This window comes from Jatropha curcas, chromosome 3 (genome assembly GCF_041381405.1).
Source record: "Jatropha curcas cultivar XTBG-Jc1 chromosome 3, XTBG_Jcur_1.0, whole genome shotgun sequence".
NCBI classification, from domain to species: Eukaryota; Viridiplantae; Streptophyta; class Magnoliopsida; order Malpighiales; family Euphorbiaceae; genus Jatropha; species Jatropha curcas.
Window position 1 is genome coordinate 30,188,353 of NC_143153.1, and position 27,974 is coordinate 30,216,326.

Genomic DNA, 27,974 nt, shown 5'->3' on the forward strand with positions numbered 1-27,974 from the left:
CAAATATAGCAGTGTTTGCAATTGTGTTACATCCTAGTTGCAAGATAAGGCACAAGACTTGTCTTGAATCGCATATGTAATTTCAATATGCGGTTTATATGAGTTTGGATTCTCTAATTTCAACAATTAGCTTTTGAGATGTGGTTCTCTAAATATCATAATAATTGGTATCAAAGCCAACTGCAATTTTTTTTATTTTTCATATTAAAAGTTGGGGGTTTATATAAATTTGGGCTTTCCAATCTTAATGGTCACCTTTTGAGGCGTAGTGTTTTGGTTAATAATTTTCAAATTGTTAATAGCTGAATTTTAAAACTTTGTTTTAACTATTTGATTTCCAATTAACAGATTTATACCTTTTCTATTGGGCTTCAATTGATTGGGCCTAAACGTTTGGGCCACGCTTAGAGAAGTTTAAGCCCTTATGATATTTTAGGCAATAGGTAGTTGCTTAGGTTGTAAAGTGATTGCGTTTGGCAACAAAAACAATCACAAAAAGGTTAGGTTAGGGGATGACATGACCACATCGTTTGGGGAAATTAGCTGTCTTCTCTTTCCATTCTTATTCATTTGAATTTTAAAATATAGAATAAAACAAGAAATCCCTAAGTGGGTACGAGCCTAATTCTTTTGGATTTTTCATAAATATCTTTATATTCTTTTCGTCTACAAAATTAATTTTGTTTCGAGATTTAGGACTATCTCTTTTTATAAGTGTTTTTTTTTTTACAAATTAAACCATTAACCTTATAAAAATCATCCACTAAACTATCACCGCTCGATTATGTTATGGGTTATTGAATTGTGAGTTTAATTACATAATTTTACTTTTTTCTATGGCCCAAGAAGGCCCATTAAAGAAATCTTATGTTTTGGGCTCTACTTATCCAGTGACTAACGAGAGAACCAAACCTGACCCTTGGAATTTCTTAAACCGCTTGCTTCCTCAGCCTTCAAATTTAATGGAGAAAAAAAAAAATTATATAAGAGTTTTCTGTTTCTTTATTCTGATTATTTGTACTGGACTTTTCAGATATCTACTATCTATAGGAATTTATTGATTTCTTAATTGCAATTAAAGATAGATGCAATTATTACCTTTATTTCATGAATGTGCACATAATAATATAAAATATTACATAAACAATTAAAAAAAAAAAAAAAAGAAAAAAAAGCAGCAGCTAAGGTGCTATGAATATTGATCACAACCTAAGATTTAAATCAAGTTTATGCAAATCAGAACTTTTTTCTCTATCCACACGAAAGCTTCCTGGCCAAACCAAATCCGTTGCTTCTTCAAGCATAAATGGTGTCCAAGCCAAGCCATACCCTGAATTTGCATCACTAAATCTTGCAACCAAACAAGAACCTTCTCTACTAGGCTTATGTACAAGTGAATGAGCTTGTACACCAAGTGATCTAACAGAAACAGGATTAAAAGGGTACCCTAATGTTGTTGTATTACTTGCCATAAGCATTTTATGAGACTGAAACCTCTTTGCAGCTCCTCTCTCTCTTTTATGTGCATTTTGGTGACCCCCTAAAGCTTGTGAGCTATAAAATTTTCTCATGCAAAAATTGCATGAAAAAACCTTATTAGTACTAACAGGTTTTGATGATGATGATGATGTTTCAATATTACAATTTTCAACTGTGAGAGATTTATTTCTGCTGAGGCCTAGACTCAACCATTCTTTGATATTATCTTCGCGAGCTTTTGAAGATATCCCAGTTGTTGCTTCTTCTTCTTCTTCTCCTTCTTCCAAGTTTTGAAAATTCATGGTAGATGAATTTTCAATTTAGAGGAAATTAAGTTTATGATTTATGGAGGTACAGGGTGTTTGCTAGTATTGTATAAATAAAGTGCTATAAAGATAGAGGAAGGTATTATATTTATACAAGTAAGAGGAAGTGGAGAAGGATATTATTAAATTTATCTTTTATGCCTTTAACATTTTCTTTAATAAGCAAGAGTGGGGACGAGAAATGCTTATGTCAAGTAATAGAGTTGGTTTGTGTCAAAGCTTAGGATTCCTGACTCATCGTTTTCAACTTTTTATTTTCTGTACATCAGAAGAAACATAACCCTCGTGGGACTGCTATAAAACAGAAGCTTAATTGTCTATAATATTATCACTCGTCAAATCAGGATTTAGGTTTCATGTCTATTTGTTCTGTTTTTGATTGAACTTGTTGGTTGATTGAGTTGTTAAGGAAAAAGAAAGATTACAAAAAAAAAAAAAAAAAAAAAAAAAACAACCACCAGTTGAATCGAGGGAAGTGAAATGTATTTCCAGGCAAATTTTACAGATTTGAACTTATATTTTCATAGTTTAAAGACATTTTTGATATTAATGAATATGAACTCACTGTTATAACGAGTTTCAATCTACATATCCAAAAAAGTTTCAGAGTTTTTAATTAGAAATGTTTCAGAACATGGTCCTGAGCAATTTGCCTCATCCGGCAGATTTCAGCCGCCCAAGCAGGACCCTCAAAACTTGGACCACAACTTTAGAAATAATCTTATTGGTCTTGAAAAAGAAAAGGGGAAATTATATTTAATAAAGAGACAGTAGTCAATCAAATACAATGGTAAGTACAGAAAGAAGAAGAATTGGACAATTTTTTGACAGAGAAATGGGTAGGCATAACTCTCATATCCTGTACTTTCCATCCACATTCTATGTTACTGGAAGTTGTAAGGGCATTATCAGTTTTCTATGAATCATATAATATAATATAATATAATAATATTATAAAAGGGAAACAGCAACTATTAGAAAAGAGAGAATTTTACATTAATTTTTTATTTTTGAAGAGAAAGCATCGAACAAGTTAGTGAATGTTAAGCTTCCATGGAAGATTCTTAAGTGGAGATGCCATTAATTTTTGTTTAACGTTTTATGAAATTATAAGACAATGCCATTTTAAGGGATGGAGGGACCCAGTTAAGTAATGATCATGGTTATTAATCATAAACAATAAAAAAAAGTAAAGAGAGAGAAATGTGGATTGTCCATTTCCAATTGGGTTTAGATCCTAAAATCAGAGAGGATCTATGTGGGTGTCTCCATGTAATGGGCAATGTATATGTACAGTAGGAGAAAAGCATTGGGAACCACTTGTGCTTATTCTCAGAATCATTGCTGTTCTAATAATAATATACGATAAATTATAAAAATCTCATCTTGGCCACAGTGTCTGTGTGTGTGTGTAATGAAAGCAGCTTTGGTGCTGAAGGTTCTTTAAGATAAAATAATTGTGGTGTTGGAATGCTGAGTCAGATCTTGAACACTAGACCTGTCTTATCAATCAAGTAGTTTCAAATATAAGCCAAATTTAGCAGGGACGCAAGTTAAAAAATTAAAAAAAAAAAATATTTCATTCAATAACCAATGATCAATAATCTGCAGAGATTATAAAATAACAAATTGGTGATTCACAGGATATTATAATTTTATGTTTCTTTTCATTTGCTGTTATCTTTTCTGGCCAAATGCAGATAAATCTTCAATTCTTTAGTTAAGTAGGTCGGAGATAAAGTTGTTCTCTTCTGCTAAGAGCTTTTAATCAATCAATGAATAATACAAGGAAGTAGAAACATCAGAAGCCAATCATCTTATTAAAGTATCAAAGTTATAGCATCTGTTGATAAAGATCAAAAAAAGAAGAGATTACGGATGTCATTAAAGTGCTAAGTCTAGCATGGCAAAGGGGTTATATGCCTTTACCCATCAAAAAGAGGCAAGAAAAGGATGAAAAGGGAATATGATAAGCTTCTCAACTTGCTATTTCATTATTCAATGAGCTAAGATGATGCAAACATATCATATACTGAACACTAATAATGGATCGCTTTTGAAAAAGCAGCTTAGCCTAAAAGTAGTTTTTAAGTTATATGCCTCTTGTTATGGCATTCGACCGCAAGAATTGGCTAATACAACCTCTGTAGAATTACTCTGATATATTCTTCAGGATGTTTCTGCTCTATGATGAATTGATTGTTAGTGTAAGAGAATATTGAGAGTTGCAAACAACTCCATCCTTATGAAAATGACTGAACACTAGATAGCCATTCATTCTTGTTTGTCCTCGTGGCCATGAATCTGGTTCCTTATACACACACAGAGAAAGAGAGAGAGCTAGACTTCCATACTATACTCTCCGTTTGCTGGTTTTCTGAAAACAATTAGCAAGCAATATGCAACATCGACGATGACAGACATCATTTAAAGAAAAATATCTCCCATCGAATTTTACTGACTCAAGAATGTAGAAGAGTCATTTATCAATTATTCTATAATTATATGTATATCTTTTGTTATTAAAATGCACATCTCAGATACAACTAAATAATAGAAGGCTGTATTTTCTATATGTACTTGAAGAGCACAACCCTTTTTATGTTAAAGCTAAGAACCTTAACCTAATAAGAATGATGTTAAGATTAATGAATCTCGAGAAGCAAAAACAGAATATGAAATTCTATACTTAACTCCCGACAACCATGCAGAACCGGATTCAGGGAGGGAAGACCACGTTTTCTTGCATTACGGGTACCTGTGGAGACAAGAAATTATCAACTAATCAAGGGTCAAGTAAGTGTGGGACATAGTGCCTGAAATAGTAACGGCACCAGCATGTGCTCAAGAATATAGAACATTTATATGCATTAGCATAAAGTTTGGAACCCATATTTGGCTCTTTCCACAATTTAATGCCACGTTTTACGATTGACTTGGCTGCACTGTATCCAGAAACAAAGTTCAGTCTGACTCTGACTCAAATTAGTTAGAATAATATTAAAAAAAAAAAATGCAACATGGAACTCTAACCAAGTAGCTGCAGCATAACCTAGAGAAACGAGCATAATTATGGACATAACAAGCAGTTTTAAAAAATACAAGACACCTTCATTTTAGATGAAGGTATGGTCAGAATATGGTTGGTTGGGAGTTAATATAGCTAGTCCTATAGAATCAAGGTCAAGCATCTTGCATTTTCAAGTGCTAGAATACAGATTCCATTAAGCAAATGAATTTCTTGTATGTAATGATGCCTTCCCAAAGACACTGTTTAACCATTAATTAAGGAGTTTTAGCCTAGAGAAGGGAAAACTATTAACAGGTTTCAATTCAATCCAACCCAAAGGTTAATGCCTATGTACATATATATTCTTTTTCAAATGTTGATTCCCATCAACAATCTGCATTACTAAAACTGAAGTCTGAAGTTCATAAATGGTAAATAGAAGGAAGAGTTACCCACATTTGTAACAGAGATCATATAAATTTATGCCAGTCAAATGCCTTGTAAAAGGGCCAGTAAAACCAGTTGTGAAATGTTCAATCTACATGAATTCAGTTCTTAGCTGCTAAGAAGAGAAGAATGAAGTAAACAACAAAATGTGATCGACAACAGAGACATGCCTCCTACATCAAAAGTAATCCTCACTGATATACTTAAACCAAACAAAGCATAACAGTTGGAGCACCAATCCAAAAGTTACTTCAGGTACCTATAGTACAAATAAATAACTACTCATTTCATCATAAAAACTCCTTACTCCATCCATGGCACATTTACAAAGAACAATCTAGTAAATGTTAAAAATTAGGGTCAATGAGCTCAAAGAAATAGTAAGAGAATAAAACATATGGAAAAAATGAGCAGAATTAAATATTTAAGAGCTCACTTCCAAGTGAGTTTCAGTGGTAACTGACAAAGGAAACAGGAAATCTTAACAAATTCTTACGCCGTGAAAACTAGTTCTAATATGGCACGAAGTTTGAGCTTGATTATCCCAGGATTAATTGAGTAGGACAAGTTTATTTTTCATGTCTATTCCGGGTAAGTTTTATGATTTTCTTGGCATTCATCTTGTAATTCACATTAAAGCATCCATTTGATTTGTTAACTAAGAGCACGTCCTTCTTAAATACATTTTTCGTAACTGCTTAGCCGGGGATTCACAACCATGTTGTCCATCAGTTTCCAACTCATGACTTGTTATACACACAAGACAAATTTCAATTTTTTTTTTCTTGAATTGAACAAGTTGACAGAAAGTCCAGTTTCTATGCTTAAGTGATTGTGCTGATACTATACATATGCCGCAGGCATATGATACAAGTGATTCCGAGGAAATTGTTGAAATTTCTCTATGTCTTATGCTCTATTTGTCAGTAATTGGTTCCTTAATACATTTGTCCTGCGACAGACAACAGCTGCAAAACAGTTTGTTTTATTTAGAATTCTAATTCATCCTGCCTAAAATGCTATTAGATGCTTTGGGTACAGGTTAAGTGGTGAAATGTTACTCTTCTCCCCCTTAAATGCGTAGATTACAGGAGGAGATTTGTTTCACCTCCTCTAAAGGGGCTTACAAGCTGGAGTGGAGAGGACAGAACCGCACAATATTCCATTCCCAAACTCCTTGGAAAGGAATGCAAGACAACAGCATGCTCTATATTCATCCATGCTCTTTCGATCTGTAAAATCCAGCTAATCTTGTGCTTGAGGGTCGCTTTAGCGTAATGGTAGAGTTACCATTAAGGTCATCATTCGAGCACATAAACAGCGGCCATTCTATAAAAGTAGAAGAAGACAGCACACATGTGGTATGCACTTGGTCCCCTAAGTTACTGTTGTGATTGGCCCTTCTCCTAGATCGCAAGTGCAATCAATAATACACAGGCCTTTTTGGTACCAAATTTGTTTTCTGTTTATGGTTGTTGTCCAACAGTAAAAAGATGTATTGTCATTAAAAAAATGAAGAAAAAACGCAAAATCCCATTTTTGTGGCTCTCAAATTGTCAGTAATAATGGAAGTAAACACAGAGTAGTGATAATTTTTTCTTTTGAACAAAAACCAAAACGTGGGTACAAAGCGGCTTGTCAAGCTGAAACATTTTATTGGTTAAAAAAAAAATCAAAGAAGAAAACTTTAAAATTTTGAATATTTAAATAGACTGTTAAAACTAAAATCTAGTTGTTCTAACAAAATTGACAGAAAGAGTGGGAAAAAATTCCTATTTCGAACGTAGCGAGTAATGATAGAAAGACAAATTGAGATAGAGAGAAAAGAAAAGGAGATAAAGTACTAGCGAGCTTGACAAGTCCGATTGAAGAAGAAGGTGGTCTCAGACAATTCGCAGCACGCGCGCGCATCAACTGAGATATTTTGCTGGTTATCACTCGGCAACCTTAGTAGTCATTTTTTGATAAAAAAAAAAAATCAATGAGATTGAATAACCTATACACACACACACACACACACACACACACACACTATATGCGTGAGCTGTGTCTTACCAGGAAATGTGAAGAGAGGACGCGAGAAGCTAAAAGAGATGTAGAAGGGCGTAGAGGAGGGAGAGTTGATGATCTAGCAGAAGATGTCAGTGAGCTCGATACAGATCCGCAAGCGCCGAGTTTCTTTTTTCCAAATCTGAAAGCGATGGCAATTGATTTTAGACAGAGGTTATACGACGCCGTTATAAGTTTTATTCCAATTTGCCTAAAGCAAGAAGTTTTTAAAATGAAAATTTGATCCAATTTACCTGGAACTAAAATTATAGTCTTAATTTGATCCAAAATTTACCATTTTATCTAATTAAAAAATATTAAAATAATTGGAAATCAATTGAGAGTAAAATTGTTTCAGATTTTGTTTTAAATATAATTAATCTCAAATCTGAAGACACAGGCATTTCCATTTCTGCCATTTTCAAGCGAAATTATCCTTATGTTAACCAATCGAAATCAAGTGACCAAAGACGATATCTAGAAAGCGAACTATTTATGTAACCAAATTTATCAGCAAAAGGCGTCCGCTACCATGTCCTCCGCCACCATCTTCACTGCTCCACCACCGCTGTTAGACGCCAACATAAGCCGCTCCTCCGCCAATTTCTCCCATCTACGGTCAGAAAAACTTGCAATACTAATAGACAAATCCAAATCCCTAAGTCATCTTCACCAAATCCATGCCTTTCTGTACCGCCACAATCTCCATAACCACCCAATTCTCACCTTCAAGCTTCAACGCTCCTATTCCTCTTTGGGTCACCTCAACCACTCGCTTACTCTTTTTAACCAAATCCAAAATCCTAATGTCTTCTTTTACACCTCAATTATACATGCCCATGTTTTGCTTAGCCTCCATGACCGAGCTCTTCTGTTCTATGTACAAATGCTAACGCAAGAAGTTATCCCAAATGCATTTACCTTTTCGACAATTTTAAAGTCCTGTCCTTTAGAACCCTCCAAATCAATTCATGCTCAAGCGATAAAATTTGGGTTTGATGCAGAATTGTATGTGAGAACTTGTCTTCTAGATGTTTATGCGAGAGGCGGCGATATTGAATCTGCATGTAAGTTATTTGATAAAATGCCGGAGAAGAGTTTGGTTTCGATGACCGCAATGATTACTTGCTATGCGAAGTACGGAATGGTAAAGGAAGCGAGAAAATTGTTTGATGGATTGCAGGAAAGGGATTTAGTTTGCTGGAATGTGATGATTGATGCTTATGTGCAACATGAACAGCCTAATAAAGGTTTAGTGCTATTTAGACAAATGATGAAGGCTAAAGTAAGACCTAATGAAGTGACTGTGTTAGCTGTTCTCTCTGCTTGTGGGCAAATTGGTGCTTTAGAATCGGGAAGGTGGGTTCATTCTTATATTCAGAATAATGGCATTGAGATTAATGCTCATGTGGGTACTGCCTTGATTGATATGTATAGCAAATGCGGGAATTTGGAGGATGCAAGGTTAGTCTTTGAAAGAATGAGATACAAGGATGTTGTTGTTTGGAATTCAATGATTGTTGGATATGCCACGCATGGATTCAGTGAAGATGCTTTGCAGTTGTTTGATGAAATGTGTAGGCTTGGATACCGACCTACAGATATAACCTTCATTGGCATTTTGAGTGCTTGTGGTCATGCTGGTTTGGTTAGTGAAGGATGGAGGTTTTTCCGTTCAATGAGAGATGAATATGGGATTAAACCAAAACTTGAGCATCATGGGTGTATGGTTAATCTTCTCGGTCGTGCCGGTCATTTGAAAGAAGCATATGAGCTTGTTAAGAAAATGGAGATTGAACCAGATCCCGTCTTATGGGGAACTTTGCTTGGGGCTTGTAGGCTCCATGGAAACCTAGTTTTAGGAGAGGAAATTGCAGAGTTTCTTATTAGTCGGAATCTTGCAAATTCAGGAACATACATTCTCCTTTCTAATTTATATGCAGCAGCTGGCAATTGGGAAGGTGTGGCAAGGATGAGGACTTTGCTAAAAGGAAGTGGGATAGAGAAGGAACCTGGTTGTAGTTCAATAGAATTGAGTAACAAGGTACATGAATTTCTTGCTGGAGATTCGAGACATCCAAAGACCAAAGAAATATATATGATGTTAGAGGAGATGGACAGTTGGCTCAAAGCTCATGGTTATACCCCGCAGATAGATATTGTTTTACATGATATTGGGGATGCACAAAAGGAGCAGCACCTGAAAGTTCATAGTGAGAAACTTGCCATTGCTTTTGGACTAATCAGTACTAAACCAGGAACTAGTATAAAAATTGTGAAGAACCTTAGAGTGTGTTCAGATTGCCATGCAGTGACTAAATTGATCTCAAAGATTACCGGCCGTAAAATTGTAATGAGAGATCGGAACCGATTCCATCATTTTGTTAATGGTTCATGCTCTTGTGGGGATTACTGGTGAACTGTAAGTTTATTGCTTCTCCATAATGCAATTTGTTCTCAAAAAACTTTGCTGCTGTTAAAGCATGCTCTGACACTTCAAGTATTGTTAAGATAATATTTCCTCGACTTGATTCTTTATGAGATAAGATTTAAAATAAATTATTGGTAATCAAGTTCCTGACAATCCAAGAGAACGATGTCATGTTGATAATTTTATCTAATACTATATGCTTGTATAAAAGTGTAAGCTCCGACACTGAATTAAAAGATCATAAGTAACGAATTCAATGAGAATAATTATGTACATAATTTGTCACTGATCCATATAATACAAAGCAGATTCCTGGCTGATGATTGAGTGAGCATTTCGTTTTCAATTTAAATGCAGATATTAGAATTAGTAACAACGCCTACACCTACGTAATGCTAACAAAAACTATCAAATCTACGGTACACTTGCCCTCTGCATCAAAGAAAAACGGTGACAGAAACTATGACCAACAAAACAGAATGCCCGCAATCTTTGAGGACAATCCTCAGATAATTGATGCCCTCCTGAGTACCCTACATTCTCAAGTCTAAAACGCACACTGTGTTGTTGGCAAAACAGGCTGCAATTTTATCACCTTCCTTGTTCCAACAAACCTCAAATATTCCCCCATTGCCACTGTATGTTTTCACAATTTTAACTTCCTTCAAAGACCATATGTTGATACATCTATCAAGAGATCCACTTGCCAGATACTCTCCATTTGGGCTAAATGCAACCGAGTACACAGGATCCCTGGAGATTCAGTCACATCAATGAAAAGATAATTTTTAATAAAAAGTATAAATCAGTTGCAGCAATTCAAGAATGGTCACTGCAAATGGGATCCTGGAAGAACATTGATAATTAAAACAAGCACTTTGACCATGCAAGGGAACAGTCATTCCCAATTTTGCCAGGCGGAAATGCCTCCTCAAAATTGCCTTGTTTAAGCCTTCCTGCTTCGATTCAAGAAAAAAATAAATGAGAAAGGAGATCAAGGGGTTACCTGTGTCCATTCAAACTGCAGATAAGTTTCCCATGTTCCACATCCCACAACTTCACAGTTGAGTCAAATGATGCACTGTGTAGAATAGCAGTCAAAGATCAGAAACAAACCCAGGAATAAAGGGGGAAAAAAAAAGGTTCCTCTGATCCTAATAAAACTTTAATTTAGGAACTACATGGACTTTAGTATTAGCAACTAATAACACTGAATGACGATGGCTAGACTCAGCCACTCAGGCAACTAGTTTTAACTTGTAACACATGCATATAACCAAGCAACACATACAAATTAAAATCTAAGTTCACTTAGGCATCACACCTTGCCAGCACTAATTGCTGGTTAGGATTGTTTGTACCAGGTCCAGTGGGGCTCCATCTAATGGTGTAAATCTCCTGCAAGAAGCAATGTCCAATTTTGTCATCGCAATCCAATGAACCTAAATATGTGCATAAAAGCCAAAACAAAGCCATGGCAAAGAAAAACCAAAATCCATCAGCACCTTAGAATGTTCCCTTAAATCATGGACATACTTGTCCTGCTTCATATTCCATATCTGCAGCAAGATATTCCAGGAGTTGTTAACCATTTAAATAACAAATGAACAAGTATTAACAGAAGAAACATATCAAATCATTTTTTTTGACTTTGAGTTTGAAAGGCCTCATGAAAAACTTAGAGACTAAGAATGTTAGGAATGAAGCAGGCCCAAGACCATTTATGGTTTATTCTAGAAGGGGGAAAAGTGCAATGATGCAAGGGAATAATCTGTTAGCAGGAAAAGACAAACAAGGGGTGCAGCCGAGAGAAGGGAACGTGGCATGAGTTAGTTAGAGGATCTGTATCCACCAACTGTATATAATGAGTAGTGAGATAGCGGGCGGGTATGCTATTTTGTTAGTTGTGTTTTTGGGGCAGACTTGCTCTGCACGGGATATTTATCCTGGGGACTATTCTTAGTCATTTTTGCTATTTCTGTTCTTGAGTTTGTGAAACAGATATCAGGTTGTTTGGAATCTAAATCCTCCTTGATTTCATTGCTGATTAATTCCAGTTTTGCTAAATTCACTTATTATTTGCTGTTCTTTCCTTACTCTACCAAAGACAGAGTACTAACAAGTAAAACACATATAGATGGAATAAAAGTGCAACATAAGTACATAAATGAAGAAAAGGCAATGTAAAACAACCTTGGCACTGATATCGTCAGAGCATGAAGCCAGTAATGAGCCTGTTGGATCCCACTTGACACAATTAACCTCACCCTGAAATTTTAAGCAAAAAATGATAACCACAAAAACGAAGTTTCATTTGTGACAGTTTTGCCTACAGAACTTATCAAAACTTGGACATCAAATAGAAATCATGTGCACTCATTAATTCACGGTTTTCTAATTTACACCGACACCACACAAGTATAATCTCATTGCACATGAGACCAGGCACGACCACGATTCATTTTCAAACCAAAACCAAACCAATCAAAACCAGCACCAGATCGAAGTCAAATGGTTCTCCGTTTCAATATTGTTTTTTGTTTTATTATAATTGTCCAAAATAAGTTTTTAACACTTTTTATAACATTAGTTTACTCTCTTTTAATAGTACTATTTATTGTTACTATTGTTATTATTATTATTATTCAATCTATAAAACCAAAAAAAAAATAAAAATAAAAAGCTTGAAAAGGATTGTCTAATTTCGGTTTGAAACCAGAACAGAAATGAAATCGGCAATTCCAAAACCGTCTTAAAAACCACCTAAAAACGGTATCCACCCTATAACCGGAACCTGCGATTCTGGAACCATGATCATGCCTCCATGAGAATATGTTCCATGCCCATCAATCTGAGATCAACCTGACTGGTGCTATCTCGATTCAATATTTAAAATCATAAAATTGTTTTGAGTATTTATTTTACCCGTTTGGATGCCTGTTGGGCTGACCAATCATACTAGAGGTCAGATTGCAGTATTTAGAATATCAAACACAGGCCAAGTTCAACTAGGCATTTACAACCCAGATACTACCTGACACATCACAAATTGCCACTTCTAAACGGTCATACTAAACCACTTCAAAAAAGACTTCAACTTCAAACATTATGACAAGGGGAAGAAGTAGTTCAACACGGTCACAAACCTGATGCCCAGCAAAAGTTTTAACAGGGCGGGGATCTCCAACTTTGCAAACATATATCATATTGTCTGTGGAGCTTGTTGCAAATGAAATATTATTACGCCAGTCAACATCAAGTATAGGACCTAAAAAAGATTGAAAAGTAGAAATACAACAATTGTGTGAATATTTCTCCTGTGAAGAAAAGACAAACAATTCCAAAGAGGTTTAGTTTAATTTTCAACCTGAATGAAATTCAAACTGTTGTCTCCACTCCTCAGTTTTCACATCCCATACTATTGCAGCTTTGTCACAGCTTCCAGTAAGAAGAAAATCCCCCTTTTTGTTCCACTTCAGAGAAAATATGGGCCCTTTGTGCTTACTCAGTGTAGTCTTTAGTTCACCTAGACAGGGGAAAAATGCAGTGAAATGCTGAAATAAAGCATCGCAAACAATAGATATTCAAACAAATTCCTTTAAAGTTCTGAAATAACTAAAACATTATATTGAAATGAGATGCCTAAACTAACTTTATGCTCCTTGAAAAGGCCAATCTTGAAACACATGGTTTACCAACCAGCTAGGCCTCAATACCAAACTGCCTTAGTTAACAGATTCATTCCGGTTGATGCGAGCATGCCAATATGGCTGAATAGTGTAGAAAACAAGAAAACAGACTCCAAAAAATTATGAAGCAACATGGTAGCATTCTACATATTATCTATTTTCATAAATTAAAATTACAGCAGGTATTTGAACAGGAAATAGAGGGCAATGAACCAAGCACTGATGACAATATCTTACCATTTGTGTTCCAGATTCTTGCTTGCCCATCATATGAGCCTGTTGCAAGTAAGGTCCCCTCACCCTGCACATTGAGTCAAATAAATGACATCAAGTATGAAAGGAACTAACAGAATTTAGTATCATAAAAAATTTTCCCTTCTGCCAGAATTTGAAATTCAATGTATGGAAAAAGAGACAGTAAAGCAACTGTATAGGTTTGAAGGACAGAAACCACAGAATTGTGTAGGGTTAGGAAACTCATTGTGTGCATAACCCCAAGGAAAAATTATGACGTATAAAAAGAACATATTGGATTCATAAAGATGATCATATGAACAGACATTAACATCTACTATCAACAACAATGGAGACCTGTAAGAAAACTCACATTCCAATCTAGTGTTGTAACATCTTTGCTCTTCTCATTTGTTCTTCCCTTTACGTGTTTCAGTACCAATACATTTAATGGACCATTCTGCATGCCTGATTTAGACGTCCCCTCCGCTATGGACCAAATACGTGCTGTGGAATCTCCAGACCTAGAAACCAAAGCACAAAGGGAAAATGTAAGAAATAATTAAAACAAAGAAGTCTACAGCATTGATGTGCTAGACACTGAGCATCTTACAGAAAATCTAGTCTTGAGGACATGCACATTTTATAAGCATGAAAATGCTATCATTGTTGACAATCCTTTATCACCAAATCCATAAAAATTAATTACAAAGAATAAAATTACCCAGTTTTAATCTAGTTAATGTAGAGTCACGGAACAGATAATCTATACATGGTCATAGCTTTAGCAGTGAAGTACTAATAATAATCTTAAATGGTGATACATGTAGCAAAATTGCAAATCAAAAAGGGATTAAGCAAGACAGAAAAGAAACCAAATACATCAGCCATAGAACTTACACACTCACTAAGGAGATGAGATTAAATTCAGCTCTTTATTCTCTAATTTCCATATCATACTACACTCAGAAGTAGAGGAATGGACTAACCATCTCATTAGGCCACCAAATTGTCTCAATCAACTTCAGTCCATTTCCTTCAGAAAATTGATTTAGGATATTATGTAAAAAAATACTAGCTTTGAGCTCACTTTAATATAGTTTAAATTTCCAGCAAGAAAAACAATCAGCTCCATTTTTGTAAAATAAAATTTCATTTTTTATTCAATGCTAGTAAAATGAACATAGTTGGCAAATACTTTAGACCAATAACTACAAAATATAAGGAAAATTGAAGATAAAAAGGCAAAGGGGATTAATCTATAATCATTAAATGCAAATAGACAAGACTAAGTGCTCATCAAGTTAGCTTATCTCAATCAAAAAAAGCACTCACCCAGATGCAAGAAGTGATCCTGTTGGACTCCATGCACAGGCACAAACCTGAAGGAAGAAAGAGAAGAAAATTGCTACATTATAGTATATGCATCTTGCTAAAAATTGCAGGAGGAAAGAACGACAGAGAACATTTTAAAACAAAGTGCATGAGGACATGAAAATGCTTGAACCTCAGATGTATGTCCCTCCAAAATCATCACATCTGAACCGGGGATCTCGCATGCCTGAGATGTTGATGTTGTAGAGACATCCATTGGTTCTGGTCCTATAAAGCAAAACACTTATTTTGTTATCACCAGATATTGAATTTGATGTGTCTTTTTACAGATTTTATCACAAGGACATTGAAAGACAACCGAAACAGGAAATTTATGTATCATTCTCCACAGCTTTATAGTGATAATTCAAAGTAAGACAGCCAAAATGTCAGCAGAAATGCAATATATTGCTTACTAGCATATCGGATGCACTAGAAACTTGCCAATGAAAACCTGAGATAACTCCTCGTTTTCTATTTCTTAACATGAACATGCCACCTGTGAATAATCTATAAACAACATATCACTACAAAATACGGAGAACCATAAACATCCCAATTACAACCAGCTGCCAAGTACCTCTAGGTCAACTATCTGACATAACTTCATTTCTGAGTAGGAATGCCTTCGACTCATTTCCATGCAAAACCATAGAGACCAGTCCATTCTGATTACATTACATGTTAAACCATTTAACATTACCATTTGATTCTTTGTTTAGTTTTTCCTCCCCAAAGCTATATTTACCAAATCTAAGTGTTATAATACAAGCAACGGAGCAAATAGTTGGGAAAATGTAACATTAGAAATGTTGCAGGCAATTTGCTCTTCCAGAGACATAATTCAACATTAAAATTATTTGACAATAAAAAGGATATTACTTCAGCAAAGTGGCGAACTGCCATTTATACAAGTTTCCATCTTCTAAAACAGCATGTAATTTTGAAACAATAATGTTCTGGAGTAATGAGTTGCATCTATCATTTGGCCTAATTATTGTGAAGCAACTATCAGGTTCCAGCAAATACAGGGCCCCTTTCCCTAGCTATTACTTGATTTTGACCACTTATATTTTGGCGACTGCAGTCATCTCACCATCCCAATATTACAAACACATATAACTCTAGATTACTGGAAAGCAGTAATGAAATCAGACTACCTATCTATATATGAAATAAGACAATAATGTTATAAATTTACACAACAACTGTAATCTAATTGAAATACTTAGGTTAATGTGAAGGCATTAGCAATATAAAAAAAAAAAACAAAATGAATAAACTACAAGAAATCAATTTTACCTCCAAAATTTCCATTTTCTTCATGCTTGGCATTATTCTTATCTACTTGATCAGCAACCATTTCTCTATCAGTATTATCCTCATGCTGCTTTTCTCGCTCTTTTTCCTTTTCCACCCTCTCTCTATCCTTTTCACTTTCCTTCTCCCTTTCATGCCTTTCCTTCTCTCTTACTCGAGCACGTTCTCTTTCATGCTCCTTGTCACACTCCTTGTCACACTCCTTATCTTTATCTTTATCTTTATCTTTATCTTTATCTTTATCTCTGTCTTTGTGCAGATTTTTTTTCTTATCTTTTATCATCTGCCGCAATTCATATACATCTTTTGTTATAAGATCCAAAGGTTGCAAGAATGAGAAATCTTCATCAACATCTGCATCACTCTGGCAAGCTTAAAACAAATCTTGATCAGCACAAACTCCATGAAATGCAAATTGGTAAAATATTTAAGAGGTAATATTTGAACATGAGAAATCAAAAAGGGAAACGTTTATGCATGCTAACATTACTCAAATTTGCTTCCATCTCCAAATACTGAATTCCCTTTTGCACAAATGTAATAAGAGCACCAGGTGGAACCATATTGCCATCAATGGTACATTTGTTAATACCTGCTTCATATCCTAAAGCGAAAGCTGAATGTGTAAAACCTGAAAGAATCCAATTGGCAACACATCAGAATCTCCTTGTCATGATTTACAAAGTCATTTAAGACCAGCCACCGAATGAAGATCTAAAGATTAGAACTTTCAGAGACTACTTTAAACTCAAATGACACGAGGAAAAAAAAAAGAACTTTCTCAGGAAATAGTTCATTGTTGGTGGATGGAGTGATTTGAACCATGTACCTACCACAAAAGAACGAGAGAAAAAAAAGTACACATTGAAAATTTCGTACCAAGTTTATCATTTTATGGTGACAAGTATAAGCCTATATTCCTTGAAAACCTAAATTCAAAGCCATATTATTTCCTGGTATGCCTACACTCAAAAATTGGACATTTCCGTCTTCTCATTCACAGGGAACATTTAGTAGAAAACAATTCAATGCCCTATAGCAATTCACAACTGTAAAATAAACTTAACTCTCACTACAAAAGAATGCCTAACAAGAAAAGAAGAATTCAAAGGTCCGCAGATCTACAAGCCCTAGCTCCTTTATGCGGCAACAACAACAAAGCTAGCTCATAAATTGCACTTAACAACATGTAAAACCAGAATATAAGATAAAACCCTAAACTTGTTTTTGGATAGAAAAAATAAATTGAGCAGCTCCAACAAAAAAAAAAAAAAATGAAAAGACAAATTTTAATGGTCTGACTACGAAAAAGAAAAATGAGAAGAAAGATATAAAATTAAAAGAACAGAAGTTTAGCTGACCTGACTCTTGAAGGTATCGGAAAACGAGGTAATTCAACTCGGCGGAAGTAATAGAGGTCATTCTCCCAAATTCGTGGACCGGAATTCGAATCTGTAGACAATATCACGGTCCAGCTACAGAAAGAGAGATAAAGAGGGGGGGAGAGAGAAATTATGTGAAGCAACCGGAGAAAGTGGAGGTTTTATGGTAGAGAAACGGGGTGGGCAGGCTCTGCAACTGAAAACCGTATCGGTAAGAGAGAGCATTTGGGTTTGTTCGATAATTTTATTGAGACAATACGAAACGTTTTTTGTCGGGGGAAACGTACGTTTTATCACCCTTTGAGAGAGGCTCTTCACTTGGCCAGGTGGTGGCCACAGAGATTGTGACATGTGGCAGATTCGTATCTCTATAGGTATAGATCCCGTTTAGTCAGTATCCCAGCGGAATGAATAGTGTAGGCCTGATTAAAAGTTGAATCAGGCCGGGCCGTCTTGGGCTGGAAGTTTAGACCTCAATTATAATATTATTTGAGCTGTTGAGAAAAAAATATATTTAAAAAAAAAATACTATTGTATATATTACCTAGAAATATTTAATTTCATTTTTTATGTTTGATTTTTACATGTTTAGATACAAAAATTTTAAAATAATTAAATAGTAATTACAAACTATTATTTCCTTTAAAATTGATTGAAAGTGTAAGTGAATTATAAAGTTGCGTAAATTTTCTTAAGATAAAAAATGCGTAAACTAGCGGGAGAGAGAATTATAAAGTTGCACATAAAACTTTAGAAAAAAATCCAACAATTTTCATTATGAGTTTTAATGTAAGCAATAAGGTAATCATATTTCCCATGTATATGTTGTTACAATTATAGGCAGATAAATTAAATTTGTTAAATTTCAGTTATTAAATAAAATTGTAATATTAATATAATTCTTCAAATAGTTTGTTTTTATGATTAGAATTATTCTTGAATATTAATTAATAATGGAATGGGCTTTTAGTGAAATTGCTCATGCTTTGATTTGTTAGTTTTTGATTTAAATAAATAATTAGACAATTTCAGCTAATTTTAAAAGGAAAAAAGAATAAAAAGTTGGTTTCTTGGCAAAAATATTTAATTCAAGTTTAGGGAATAAAATGAGCCTTTCTTTTTCTTTTTAAAAAAAAAATATAGAATTCAAATTTCAAAAACCCTACCCCATGTGTTAGAGTGAGGGGAGACATAGCTGCTAATTTTGGGGTTTCCACTGGATAATACCAAAGATTTTGTGTTTCTTGCAAATGGCATTTCCAGTTAGTTGCCCTGCCTTCTGCAATATGTATTTCAATTAGTTATTGCGCGATTTGTTTAGTTTTTCTGGGCCTAATGACCACTTCAGCCTAAAAAAAGCCCATTTCGATGCTGTCATGAGATTCAATTCCGACTTTCCGAGTCCAAATGCATGTGAAAGGTGCCATATAATATGACCAATAATAACTAAAACGTTTATTTTAAATATACTTTAATTTTGTATATGCTGAAATTCAAAAAATAATTAATTTATAATTTAAAATTTAATCATTCACTTATCTAATAAATTTAATAAAAATAATACAAAATCATGTTTTAATTCTAAAGTACCTAAAATATATTATATTATAATAAAAAGTAAATTGTATTCTTATTTAAATTTAATCAAGAAGTTTTGACTTTAAAATTTTAAGACATTACATCTTAATTAAGAAATTTATTTTTAATACATAATTTATGAGTATTAGTATATATTTATTAGTGTTAGTATAGTTAGTATTAAAATTACATGTGCACTGAATTCTCAATACACTAGCTCAAAAATATGGCCTCATTATGTTCTTTTTTATTTGCATGATTTGATAAAACACATAAATTTAGTCAATAAAAATTATTTTACTATTTTTTAACTCATTAAAATATTAATAAAAGTCATTCATTTAATGTACAATAGTAAAAGTTATTATAGGAAAAATAATTGTTACATATCTAAATTTAAAAACCTTACAAACGAACAACAAATAAATAAAATTGGACGAAATGAGTATTCTAAAACAATTAATGTAACTCCATCCATACAATTTTCTTACACTACTATAAATTATTGTAATAAAATTCAGCCACGATAATTAATTAAGAGGTTTCAAATAAAACAAATCCATTATCGCATCTAAATCCGGAAAATTTTATTACATTAATATAAATTTATTAACTAAGAAGTTTCAATTAGAACCTTATTCATTATATCACGAGATTTGCACATGACCTTCAATGGCTCTGCTTTGGGCATTGAAATCCCTATACCTTCAGTCATATCAACTAATTTCTCATCAATTCTTCTCCATTCAAAGCATTGAATCAAAGACCCCAATGTCAAGCCCACCACTCGTTGAGCCATGGTTGCACCAGGACAAGCTCTCCTTCCCAATCCAAATGGCAAATATTTGTACGCCTCAGTTTGTCCTTGCTCAAACCTCTCTGGTTTAAAACTTATCGGATCATCCCAAACTGACGAGTCCCTGTGAATAGCCCAAGCATTAACCAATACTATTGTTCCACGTGGCACATTGTAGCCACCAATAGTGCAATCATCAGAGGTGAAATGTGGGACCAAGAGTGGAGCTGAAGGGTATAATCGAAGAGTTTCTGATATGATATTATGGAGATAGGGTAATTTTGAAAGATCTGATTCTTCAAGCAAGTGTTCTTGTCCAATTATTGCATCCAATTCGATTTTAGCTTTATTTAAGGTATCTGGATGATTAACTAAATTGGACATTGCCCATTCTAAGGTCACGGACGAGGTGTCAGTCCCTGCTAATAACATGATCTGCAAGATGAGATCAGATAATCAAGATATAGATCCACATAGAAAATAAATAAAACAGGATTAGACGCCGTTATAACACTATTTGGATTTCATTAGTTTAAGTGGAAGGATAAAATTTATCTACATCCAACGTATAATGACCACTAAACCACGATTTAAAAAAAAATTACTATTTTATTGTTAGAAATATCTGTTCTGATAAAAAAAATTATTTTTAATTAATTTGGTATATAGCCAAACCGAGGTAAATATACTTTTAATTCTAAATCTAATAAAAAAAGTTAAAATGGATATTTTTTATAATATTTTTACCAAAAAAGGAAAAAAAAAGTCACTCATTTTATAAAAAAAAAGAAAACTAAAAAAAAAAAAACAAATTATGTAGTAAAAAAAATCATGGATCTTTACTTACCATGATAAGTCCCTTTATGACGTCATCTGTGTAAACATTTGGCTCAGACCCCTGCAACGAAAGTAAATGATCGATCATTGTATCTGTAATTTCTGATCCTTCCTTTCTATGTCGATGCTCATCGATTAGACCTTGCAGAAATTTATTCGATCTTTTAGCGAGTCCTTTGGCGGTCTTCTCAAGCTTACCGCCGTTGATCCAGCTCAAAATAGGCAAAAAATCCTCTGGATGTGATGCTCCGCCATTTCTAAAGATCTCTCCTATCAGTTCCCTAAATTCCTTTGCCTCCTCTTTATTATTCGCATCATCACCATAATATCGCTTCCCTGCAACCATTCTCAAAATAACGTTGAAAGTTAAATTTGAAAACCGTGATTTCAACTCTACCTCAGCAAAATCTTGTTTCGAATGGCGGGATAATTCGATTAATAACCGCTTAATTTCATCTTTTCGCGTACTAGTAAACTCATTAAGCCGATTCGTTGAGAAGATCTCAAGAGTTCCGATACGGCGGAGGTTGCGCCAATGATCGCCGTAAGGGACTGAGATTATGTCGTTGCAGTTGTAGTTAATGTGTTTGCTTAAGGTGAACTGGGGACGGTTTGCTAAGACGATGTCGTTTTTCGTAAAGCATTCCTCAACCGCCGATGGTGATGAGACTACGACGACAATGCGGTGACCGAATTTGAGGGAAATGATTGGGCCGTACTTTTGAGACAAGCTTTGAAGAAAGCGGTGAATGGGTGGTTTTAAGAGGTGGAGATGGCCGAGAATTGGAAGAGAAGACGGTGGGCTTGGAGGGAGGTTTTTGTAGGTTGTTTTTGAGAGGTAGAATTTATATGAGAGAAAAAGGAGGAGGAGAAGAGAAAGGGATGTGTAAAGGTAAGAGATAATGACTTCCATTTCCTTAATTGCTTGCTCGAGATTTTATTTGAGTTCTTTGTCAGAGGAAATTTAGTTATGCTATGGATGTAGTAATGAGAAGCCTGTAGAATGCTGTGAAGTGATATTAAGGATTTGGAGGAGTTTTCATTTGAATTCTTATCTCAAACATGGCCCTAAAAAAAGACATTGAATGGACTATCCTTTTCCTTAACTGTAACGACTGAAATTTCTTATATTTAAATAAAGAGGCTATCTTATAACCAAGAAAGTATTGGTGTTTTGCAATAGGCCCCTCACACACAATAAAGAGGCTATCTTGTAACCGACAGAGTGTTGGTTAGAACGACGCTGACTCATCTTAATTTTTGTAAAATTGTGAGGTTAAAATGGTCAAAATTTAAATATATCTTAATGGTAAAAAATTATTACGCTTTAGACCAAGAAAAGTTATTTTGAAAGAAATGATTAATATATTAATAAAATTTTTATATTATTAATTTGAGTGTAACAAATTTTTTCCCTGAAACTAAACCATAAAAATATAAGACAATGTAGAGAGCCACGTAGCCATGGCCACGGTTCTGGTTCCAGAAAAATTGGAATCGGAACCGAACCAAAAAGGTCCAATTTCGGTTCTAGTTTGGAACCGTCCGATTTCGGTTTCGGTCTGATTATAAAACCAACGGTTTCGATAGGGTTTTCCAACGAATTGCATAATTTTAAATTTTAAATTTTGAAGACCGGTTTAAAAAAAATTATTTGAACATAAAAAATTAAAAAATACACCTAAAAAATTAAAAAATACTTCAATTAAATTTATTTTTTTAAAGACTTGAACATAATTATTTTTTAAAAAAAGATTTTCAACTGAATTTATTTTTTGTTTAAAAAAGTTTGAACATAATTTTTAAAAAAAATGGGCTTGAACTTAATTTTTTTTTTGTTTTTCAAAAAAATTAAGTTGCATACGTATCCTCTTAAGGTTTAGAGGAATCAAAGCCCACGTAGTTCTTACTTACCTTATACCGATTTCACTCCTTTTACCTTAATCGCTATTTGCACCACCGGTTGATATTCCCGTTGAGGACCCATCGTATAAATCATATAAATCTTCATTTTCTTTTGAATTTTCTTGGGCTCTTAGTTCGGCCTTGCTCCAATCATTCACGCATGATTGTGCTTCTAATGAATCGGGTGTCATATGAGATCGTGTTTCATCAAGTATGTTTCCTTCTTGACTAAAAGCTTGTTCAATCGCAACAGTGGAGACCGGAGCTGCTAAAATTTATTTTGCAAGTAAAAAAAGAATTGGAAAAGTATTCTCGTGACGACTCCACCAATTTAAAATTGAAAAATCAGTATCTGCATAATCATCACCAAACTCAAAAGAAGTGGTTAGATAATTAATAAATTCAGAAAAAGAACTGGATTCCCTTGTTCTTTTTTGTCTTTGTAGTAAAACTTGTTGAGCAACACCAACACCACTTACCCTTTGCGTTGAAAATTGTTGAATATTAGATTGAGAAGAAATAGAAGTAGAAGTAGATGAACTAGAAACTTGAACAAATTCATTATATAATTGCATAATATTTTGTTTAACTTCATGCATTACTACATTTATATTAACATTATCTTCTACATCAAGAGTTAATACTTCATAATAAATAGTCAAATAATCACATAAAACATCCATTTTACAGCTAGGATAAAATACAATAGCAACAAGATAAAGGGGTGGTATATTTTTAAAATAAGATAACCATTTTTTTTCATTGAAAAAATACAATCTTTTAATAAATCACCATAAAAAATACAATCTTTTAATAAATCACCATTTTGAAATTCTTAGAGTGCAGTAACAATATTAATACACATAGGTAAAAATAAATGAGATGTGGGATAATAAACCCCACTAAATTTATAGGTAGCATCATTAAAAATTTTTAAAATATCTAAAATTTTTGCACAAATCTCTCAATTTTGTGGATATAAATTAATATCTTCAATATTATTAGTAACAAAAAAGCATAATAATTCTTTATAAGAAAAATACTCGTTTAGTAATTCATATGTTGAATTCCAACGAGTTGGGACATCCCTTGGAAAACGTTTTGGTCTTTTATTATTTTTTTTACAAAATTTAGCCCAACTTTTCATCACTTGGGGATGTCCCCGTAAATATGAAATAGCTTTTTTAATTGGAGAAATAAAAGATTCAAGAATTTTTAAATCATCTTGTACACATAAATTTAAAACATGGCATGCACATCTTATATGAAAAAATTTTCCACCAATATTTGGTTCACAAATTTTTTTAAGTTCAATAATTGATTTAGTATTTGCAGAAGCATTATCAAATGAAATTGAAAATTTTTTTTTTGTCAACTTATATTCATCTAAAATTGAAACAATTATTCTATAAATATTATTTGCATTATGTTTATCATCAAAAACACGAAAAACAATAATTTTTTTTGAATTTTCCAATCATCATCAATCCAATGACATGTAATACCCATATAAGAATGCATTTGCCAATGATCACTCCAAATATCACAACAAATTGAAACATGAATTTTCATTTGAGAAAATAAAAGCTCTAACTTTTTTTTCCTTTATTATATAAAGAAATAATAGTTCGTTTTACAGTATTTCTTGGTACTCTTTTAGCAGAAGGATTTAAAGCTTTTTGACAATAATTATTAAAACCTACTTTTTCACCAAAACTAAAAGATAAATGTTCCATAGAAATCATTTTTGCTAATTCTTCGTTTTGTATTTTTTCAGAATACTTAAATAAAGAAGGTTAGAAGCGTACCCGAAAATTTGTGTTTGAGACCGATCAACTCCTATTTTTGTTGGATATTTTGTCTCCAAATGCTTCCAAAATGATCCATAGCCGCCCGCTTGTTTAAATTTATAAGATTTTCCACAATAATTGTAAATTACATCGTACATTTTCTCACCTTTGAATTTTTTCGTGAAATGAATGGCGAATACGTCGGAACTTTTGTCTTGCTCTTGCAACAATTTGTGCTCGTTGCTCTTGGTCTTGCTCTTCATCTTCTTGTAATTGCTCATTAAATTCAGATTCTTGAGTTGGAATTTCCAAATTTTCATTTGGATAAACCTCAAAATTAAATTGGTTGGGAGTGATATCATAGATGTCGTTTGTAGGGATAGATGAATATTGTGTTTCTCCAATCTTTCCCTTGCTCTTATCCGAATTTGAGTTTCCCCCACTTGCCATTATATGATAATAAGATATAATTTGGAAAATTGAATAAAAAAAAATTAGAGAGAATAATAACTTAATAAGAGAGATTGTAGAGTAGACACTACAAAAAAATCGCCAAATTGCGACCGATTTTTGCGACCGACTCAAATCGGTCGCAAAATTGCGACCGACTTGCGACTTATGGACAAACAATCGGTAATTATAGCGCTAAAAATTCCCGCGAGTTTCTTTTTCAGTTTGCGACCGCCTTGCGACGGATTTGCGACTGATTTTGCGACCGATGTGCGACTACGTGTTATTCAGTCGCAACATTGCGCGCTTCAAAATTAGGAATAAGTTCTACGATCGATTTGCGACCGAAAGTTTGAGTCGCAAATCGGTCGCAATTTTATTGCAAAGTAAAACGACGTCGCAGACTTAAAATTTGCGACCGATATTAATGAAAGTTGCGACCGACAGATATTAGGGCTTTAAACGCCAGACGCCCTCCTTCTTTTTTCTTCTTCTTTCTTCTCCTCCTCCTCTCCTCTCCTCCGTTCGCAGCGCCGCTCCAGCCCTTCCTGACGCTGCTCCAGCTCGCCTGACGCCGCCAGCTCCGCTCTGTTGTAACTCCGGTCACTCCATTGCTGTTTGGACACAATTAAGTTGAGGTAAGTTTTGCGATTTTTTTTTCAAAATTTTTTTTTGCGATTTTATGTGTTTTTATTATAATAATTTTTGGTTAGTTTTGTGTTGCGATTACGAATTAGGTACTGTTATTATTATTATTAATTATTATTATTATTATTATTATTATTAAAATACAATATTGTTACTGTTATTATTATTATTATTATTATTATTATTATAAAAAGAATTGGAGAAATCTCCATTTCAGTAGTAGCTGCTTGAAACTGTAGTTGCAGAAACATAAGTGAAGAACAAATTCAAATTTCTTGGAAAAATTATTTTTTTTTTGCAGAAATGAGGTGCTTTTTTTGCATTAGTTCATCCCGTAAAGATACTAAGATCGACGTTGAAAATGGCCTTCGATCTACCTCACGCCATTCTTCTGATTCTTCTGGTTTGTCTCTGTTTCTCAATCTGGTTTGTTCTTATCACAACAGATTTTATACTGTTGAATTTCTTTTTCTTTTAGTTTATTTAGTTTATTTTGGTGAATGCTTGTTGATGTTTTGTTAAACAACATGTGGAATTGTAGGTAGCGGGAAGAGAAAGCCTTACTCTATTGATAATTCGACATTTTTGAATATAATTCCAGTTCCAGGTCAGTATTTTTTTTAGTTTAAAAATAATAAAGAAATATCATATATATACTTTGGTGCAGATAATGGTAATAAGGCTGCGGACACCAGTGGAGCTCGCAGTTTCACTTTTCGAGAGCTTGCATCGGCCACCAGCAATTTTAGAGAGATAAATTTGGTCGGAGAAGGAGGTTTTGGGAGGGTCTATAAAGGCCATCTAGAATGAGGGGAGGCAAGTGAATCGAATTATACAATTTGGCCTTCTTATGTTATGAAAAAGATATGTATGGTTTAGTTTGTTTCACAGTTCTAATAATTGCTTCTTTTTCTTTGATGATCAGATTGTTGCAGTGAAACAACTTAATCATGATGGTGTTCAAGGGTTTCAGGAATTTATTGTTGAGGTTCTGATGTTAAGCCTGTTACATCATCCCACTCTTGTCACCTTGATTGGCTATTGCACTGCTGGTGATCAAAGACTACTGGTTTATGAGTACATGCCAATTAATGGGTAGATTGGAAGATCATCTTTTTGGTAAATTTTTTGAACAAAGCAATCAATGCTGATATATGGTATTTAATTTCTTGGTAAACTATTTTCTTGGTTTGTATGCATTGTACAGGTATGACTAATTTTACTCTTAAATGCTTTGATTTGTTTGGCTTCTTTTCAAATATAATCAGTCAGAACTAGTTGCTCTGTTACGATTTTGTTATTTAGCAGATGAGGTAGTTTCTCTTCAACTTTGTTATTGCTTTTGCCTGTGTATAAATGAATTTAACTTATAAGCACTCCTCTAGGACGTATGATAAGAATATTGTACCTCACTTTTGATCCGAACATCATAATGCCTAGAATAATTCTTTATTTTGGAACAAATTCAATTTTCACAGGTGTGAAAAAATTATGGTTTTATAATAATATTTATTTTTTTTATTTTTCTAATTTTGCGATCGATTAGCGACCAAAAATGAAAATTTTAAATTTACAATTTGCGACCGACTTGCGACAGAATTTTCTGCGACCAATTTGCGACCGATTTATCGGTCGCTAATGTGCGACTAACAAAAAAATCGGTCGCAAAATATTTTGCGACGAGAATTTTTGCGACCGATAAATATCGGTCGCAAATCCGTTGCTAATTGAATTTAGCGACCGATTTTTTGGCATTTTGCGACCGATTGGTCGGTCGCAAAATGCCGTTTTTTTTGTAGTGAGAGAAGAATAAATGAATAATATAGAGTAGAGTGTAGTATATTGTAGAGAGAGTAAGTAGAGAGTGTAGTATATTGTAGAGAGAGTAAGTAGAGAGAGTTGAGATTTTTTTGTAATGAATTTATAAATAAAATGAGGTATTTATAATAAATTCAAAAATTCATTTTTCTAAAAATAGCCTTGAAACTAGCTGTTATGTAGCCGTTTATGGCTGTTGGGAAGGGTAATTAAGAGATTTCACAACAAAATTTTTTTTAAAAAAACAGGTCTGACAGTTTACAACTGCTAGAACCGCCGGTTCGAACAGACGGTTCCAGTCCGGTTCCGACCGGTTCTCTTGAACCGCTGATTTCGGTTTCAAAAAATTTGGAACTGGAACGGAACCAGAATTCTCCGATTTCGGTTCCGATTCTCACCGGTTCTGGTTAC

General features: G+C 33.8%; 5 protein-coding genes across 7 annotated transcripts; 2 read left to right on the plus strand and 3 right to left on the minus strand.

The window, feature by feature from the left end:
• Positions 1-1,082: 1,082 nt before the first annotated feature.
• LOC105639791 (zinc finger protein 4) lies at positions 1,083-2,027 on the minus strand. The gene has a single exon (XM_012223944.4). It carries the CDS (start codon positions 1,779-1,781, stop codon positions 1,203-1,205), a length of 579 nt encoding a protein of 192 aa, XP_012079334.1. The 5' UTR covers positions 1,782-2,027; the 3' UTR covers positions 1,083-1,202.
• Positions 2,028-7,681: 5,654 nt separating this feature from the next.
• Positions 7,682-9,870, plus strand: LOC105639790 (Tetratricopeptide repeat (TPR)-like superfamily protein). The gene has a single exon (XM_012223943.4). It carries the CDS (start codon positions 7,844-7,846, stop codon positions 9,728-9,730), a length of 1,887 nt encoding a protein of 628 aa, XP_012079333.1. The 5' UTR covers positions 7,682-7,843; the 3' UTR covers positions 9,731-9,870.
• A 102-nt stretch (positions 9,871-9,972) lies between these two features.
• Positions 9,973-17,997, minus strand: HOS15 (WD-40 repeat family protein). 3 transcript variants are annotated; one of them, XM_012223940.4, is made up of 14 exons: positions 17,721-17,997; positions 16,850-16,990; positions 16,342-16,731; positions 15,173-15,267; positions 15,001-15,047; positions 14,039-14,189; positions 13,669-13,732; positions 13,110-13,268; positions 12,889-13,010; positions 11,936-12,010; positions 11,248-11,301; positions 11,067-11,140; positions 10,749-10,823; positions 9,973-10,495 (listed from the first exon to the last, which is right to left on the minus strand). In XM_012223940.4, the coding sequence occupies exons 1-14, from the start codon at positions 17,779-17,781 to the stop codon at positions 10,276-10,278; spliced, it is 1,728 nt and encodes a 575-aa protein (XP_012079330.3). In that variant the 5' UTR covers positions 17,782-17,997; the 3' UTR covers positions 9,973-10,275. The 3 variants fall into 3 exon arrangements, with proteins under 3 accessions (XP_012079330.3, XP_012079331.3, XP_020537179.3); XM_012223941.4 differs by having other exon boundaries at positions 16,342-16,723; positions 16,845-16,990; XM_020681520.3 differs by lacking the exon at positions 17,721-17,997 and having other exon boundaries at positions 16,845-16,986.
• Positions 17,998-19,861: 1,864 nt separating this feature from the next.
• LOC105639788 (cytochrome P450 81Q32) lies at positions 19,862-22,094 on the minus strand. Its single transcript, XM_012223939.4, has 2 exons — positions 20,963-22,094; positions 19,862-20,550 (listed from the first exon to the last, which is right to left on the minus strand). Exons 1-2 carry the CDS (start codon positions 21,863-21,865, stop codon positions 19,933-19,935), a joined length of 1,521 nt encoding a protein of 506 aa, XP_012079329.1. The 5' UTR covers positions 21,866-22,094; the 3' UTR covers positions 19,862-19,932.
• A 3,902-nt stretch (positions 22,095-25,996) lies between these two features.
• Positions 25,997-26,555, plus strand: LOC119371551 (putative serine/threonine-protein kinase PBL21). Its single transcript, XM_089718915.1, has 3 exons — positions 25,997-26,148; positions 26,287-26,352; positions 26,413-26,555. The coding sequence occupies exons 1-3, from the start codon at positions 26,049-26,051 to the stop codon at positions 26,553-26,555; spliced, it is 309 nt and encodes a 102-aa protein (XP_089575041.1). The 5' UTR covers positions 25,997-26,048.
• The last annotated feature ends 1,419 nt before the right edge of the window (positions 26,556-27,974 follow it).

Excerpts from the sequence above, each read along its gene's own strand:
- LOC105639791 (XM_012223944.4), bottom strand. The coding sequence starts at position 1,781 with ATGAATTTTCAAAACTTGGAAGAAGGAGAAGAAGAAGAAGAAGCAACA.
- LOC105639790 (XM_012223943.4), top strand. The coding sequence starts at position 7,844 with ATGTCCTCCGCCACCATCTTCACTGCTCCACCACCGCTGTTAGACGCC.
- HOS15 (XM_012223940.4), bottom strand. The coding sequence starts at position 17,781 with ATGACCTCTATTACTTCCGCCGAGTTGAATTACCTCGTTTTCCGATAC. Across the intron at positions 11,302-11,935 it reads CTGACGATATCAGTGCCAAG|ATATGGAATATGAAGCAGGA; the intron begins GTTGTTTTACAT and ends ATCTTGCTGCAG. Across the intron at positions 10,824-11,066 it reads CAGCAATTAGTGCTGGCAAG|TGCATCATTTGACTCAACTG; the intron begins GTGTGATGCCTA and ends TATTCTACACAG.
- LOC105639788 (XM_012223939.4), bottom strand. The coding sequence starts at position 21,865 with ATGGAAGTCATTATCTCTTACCTTTACACATCCCTTTCTCTTCTCCTC. Across the intron at positions 20,551-20,962 it reads TCATAAAGGGACTTATCATG|ATCATGTTATTAGCAGGGAC; the intron begins GTAAGTAAAGAT and ends CTCATCTTGCAG.
- LOC119371551 (XM_089718915.1), top strand. The coding sequence starts at position 26,049 with ATGAGGTGCTTTTTTTGCATTAGTTCATCCCGTAAAGATACTAAGATC. Across the intron at positions 26,149-26,286 it reads CCATTCTTCTGATTCTTCTG|GTAGCGGGAAGAGAAAGCCT; the intron begins GTTTGTCTCTGT and ends GTGGAATTGTAG. Across the intron at positions 26,353-26,412 it reads GAATATAATTCCAGTTCCAG|ATAATGGTAATAAGGCTGCG; the intron begins GTCAGTATTTTT and ends ACTTTGGTGCAG.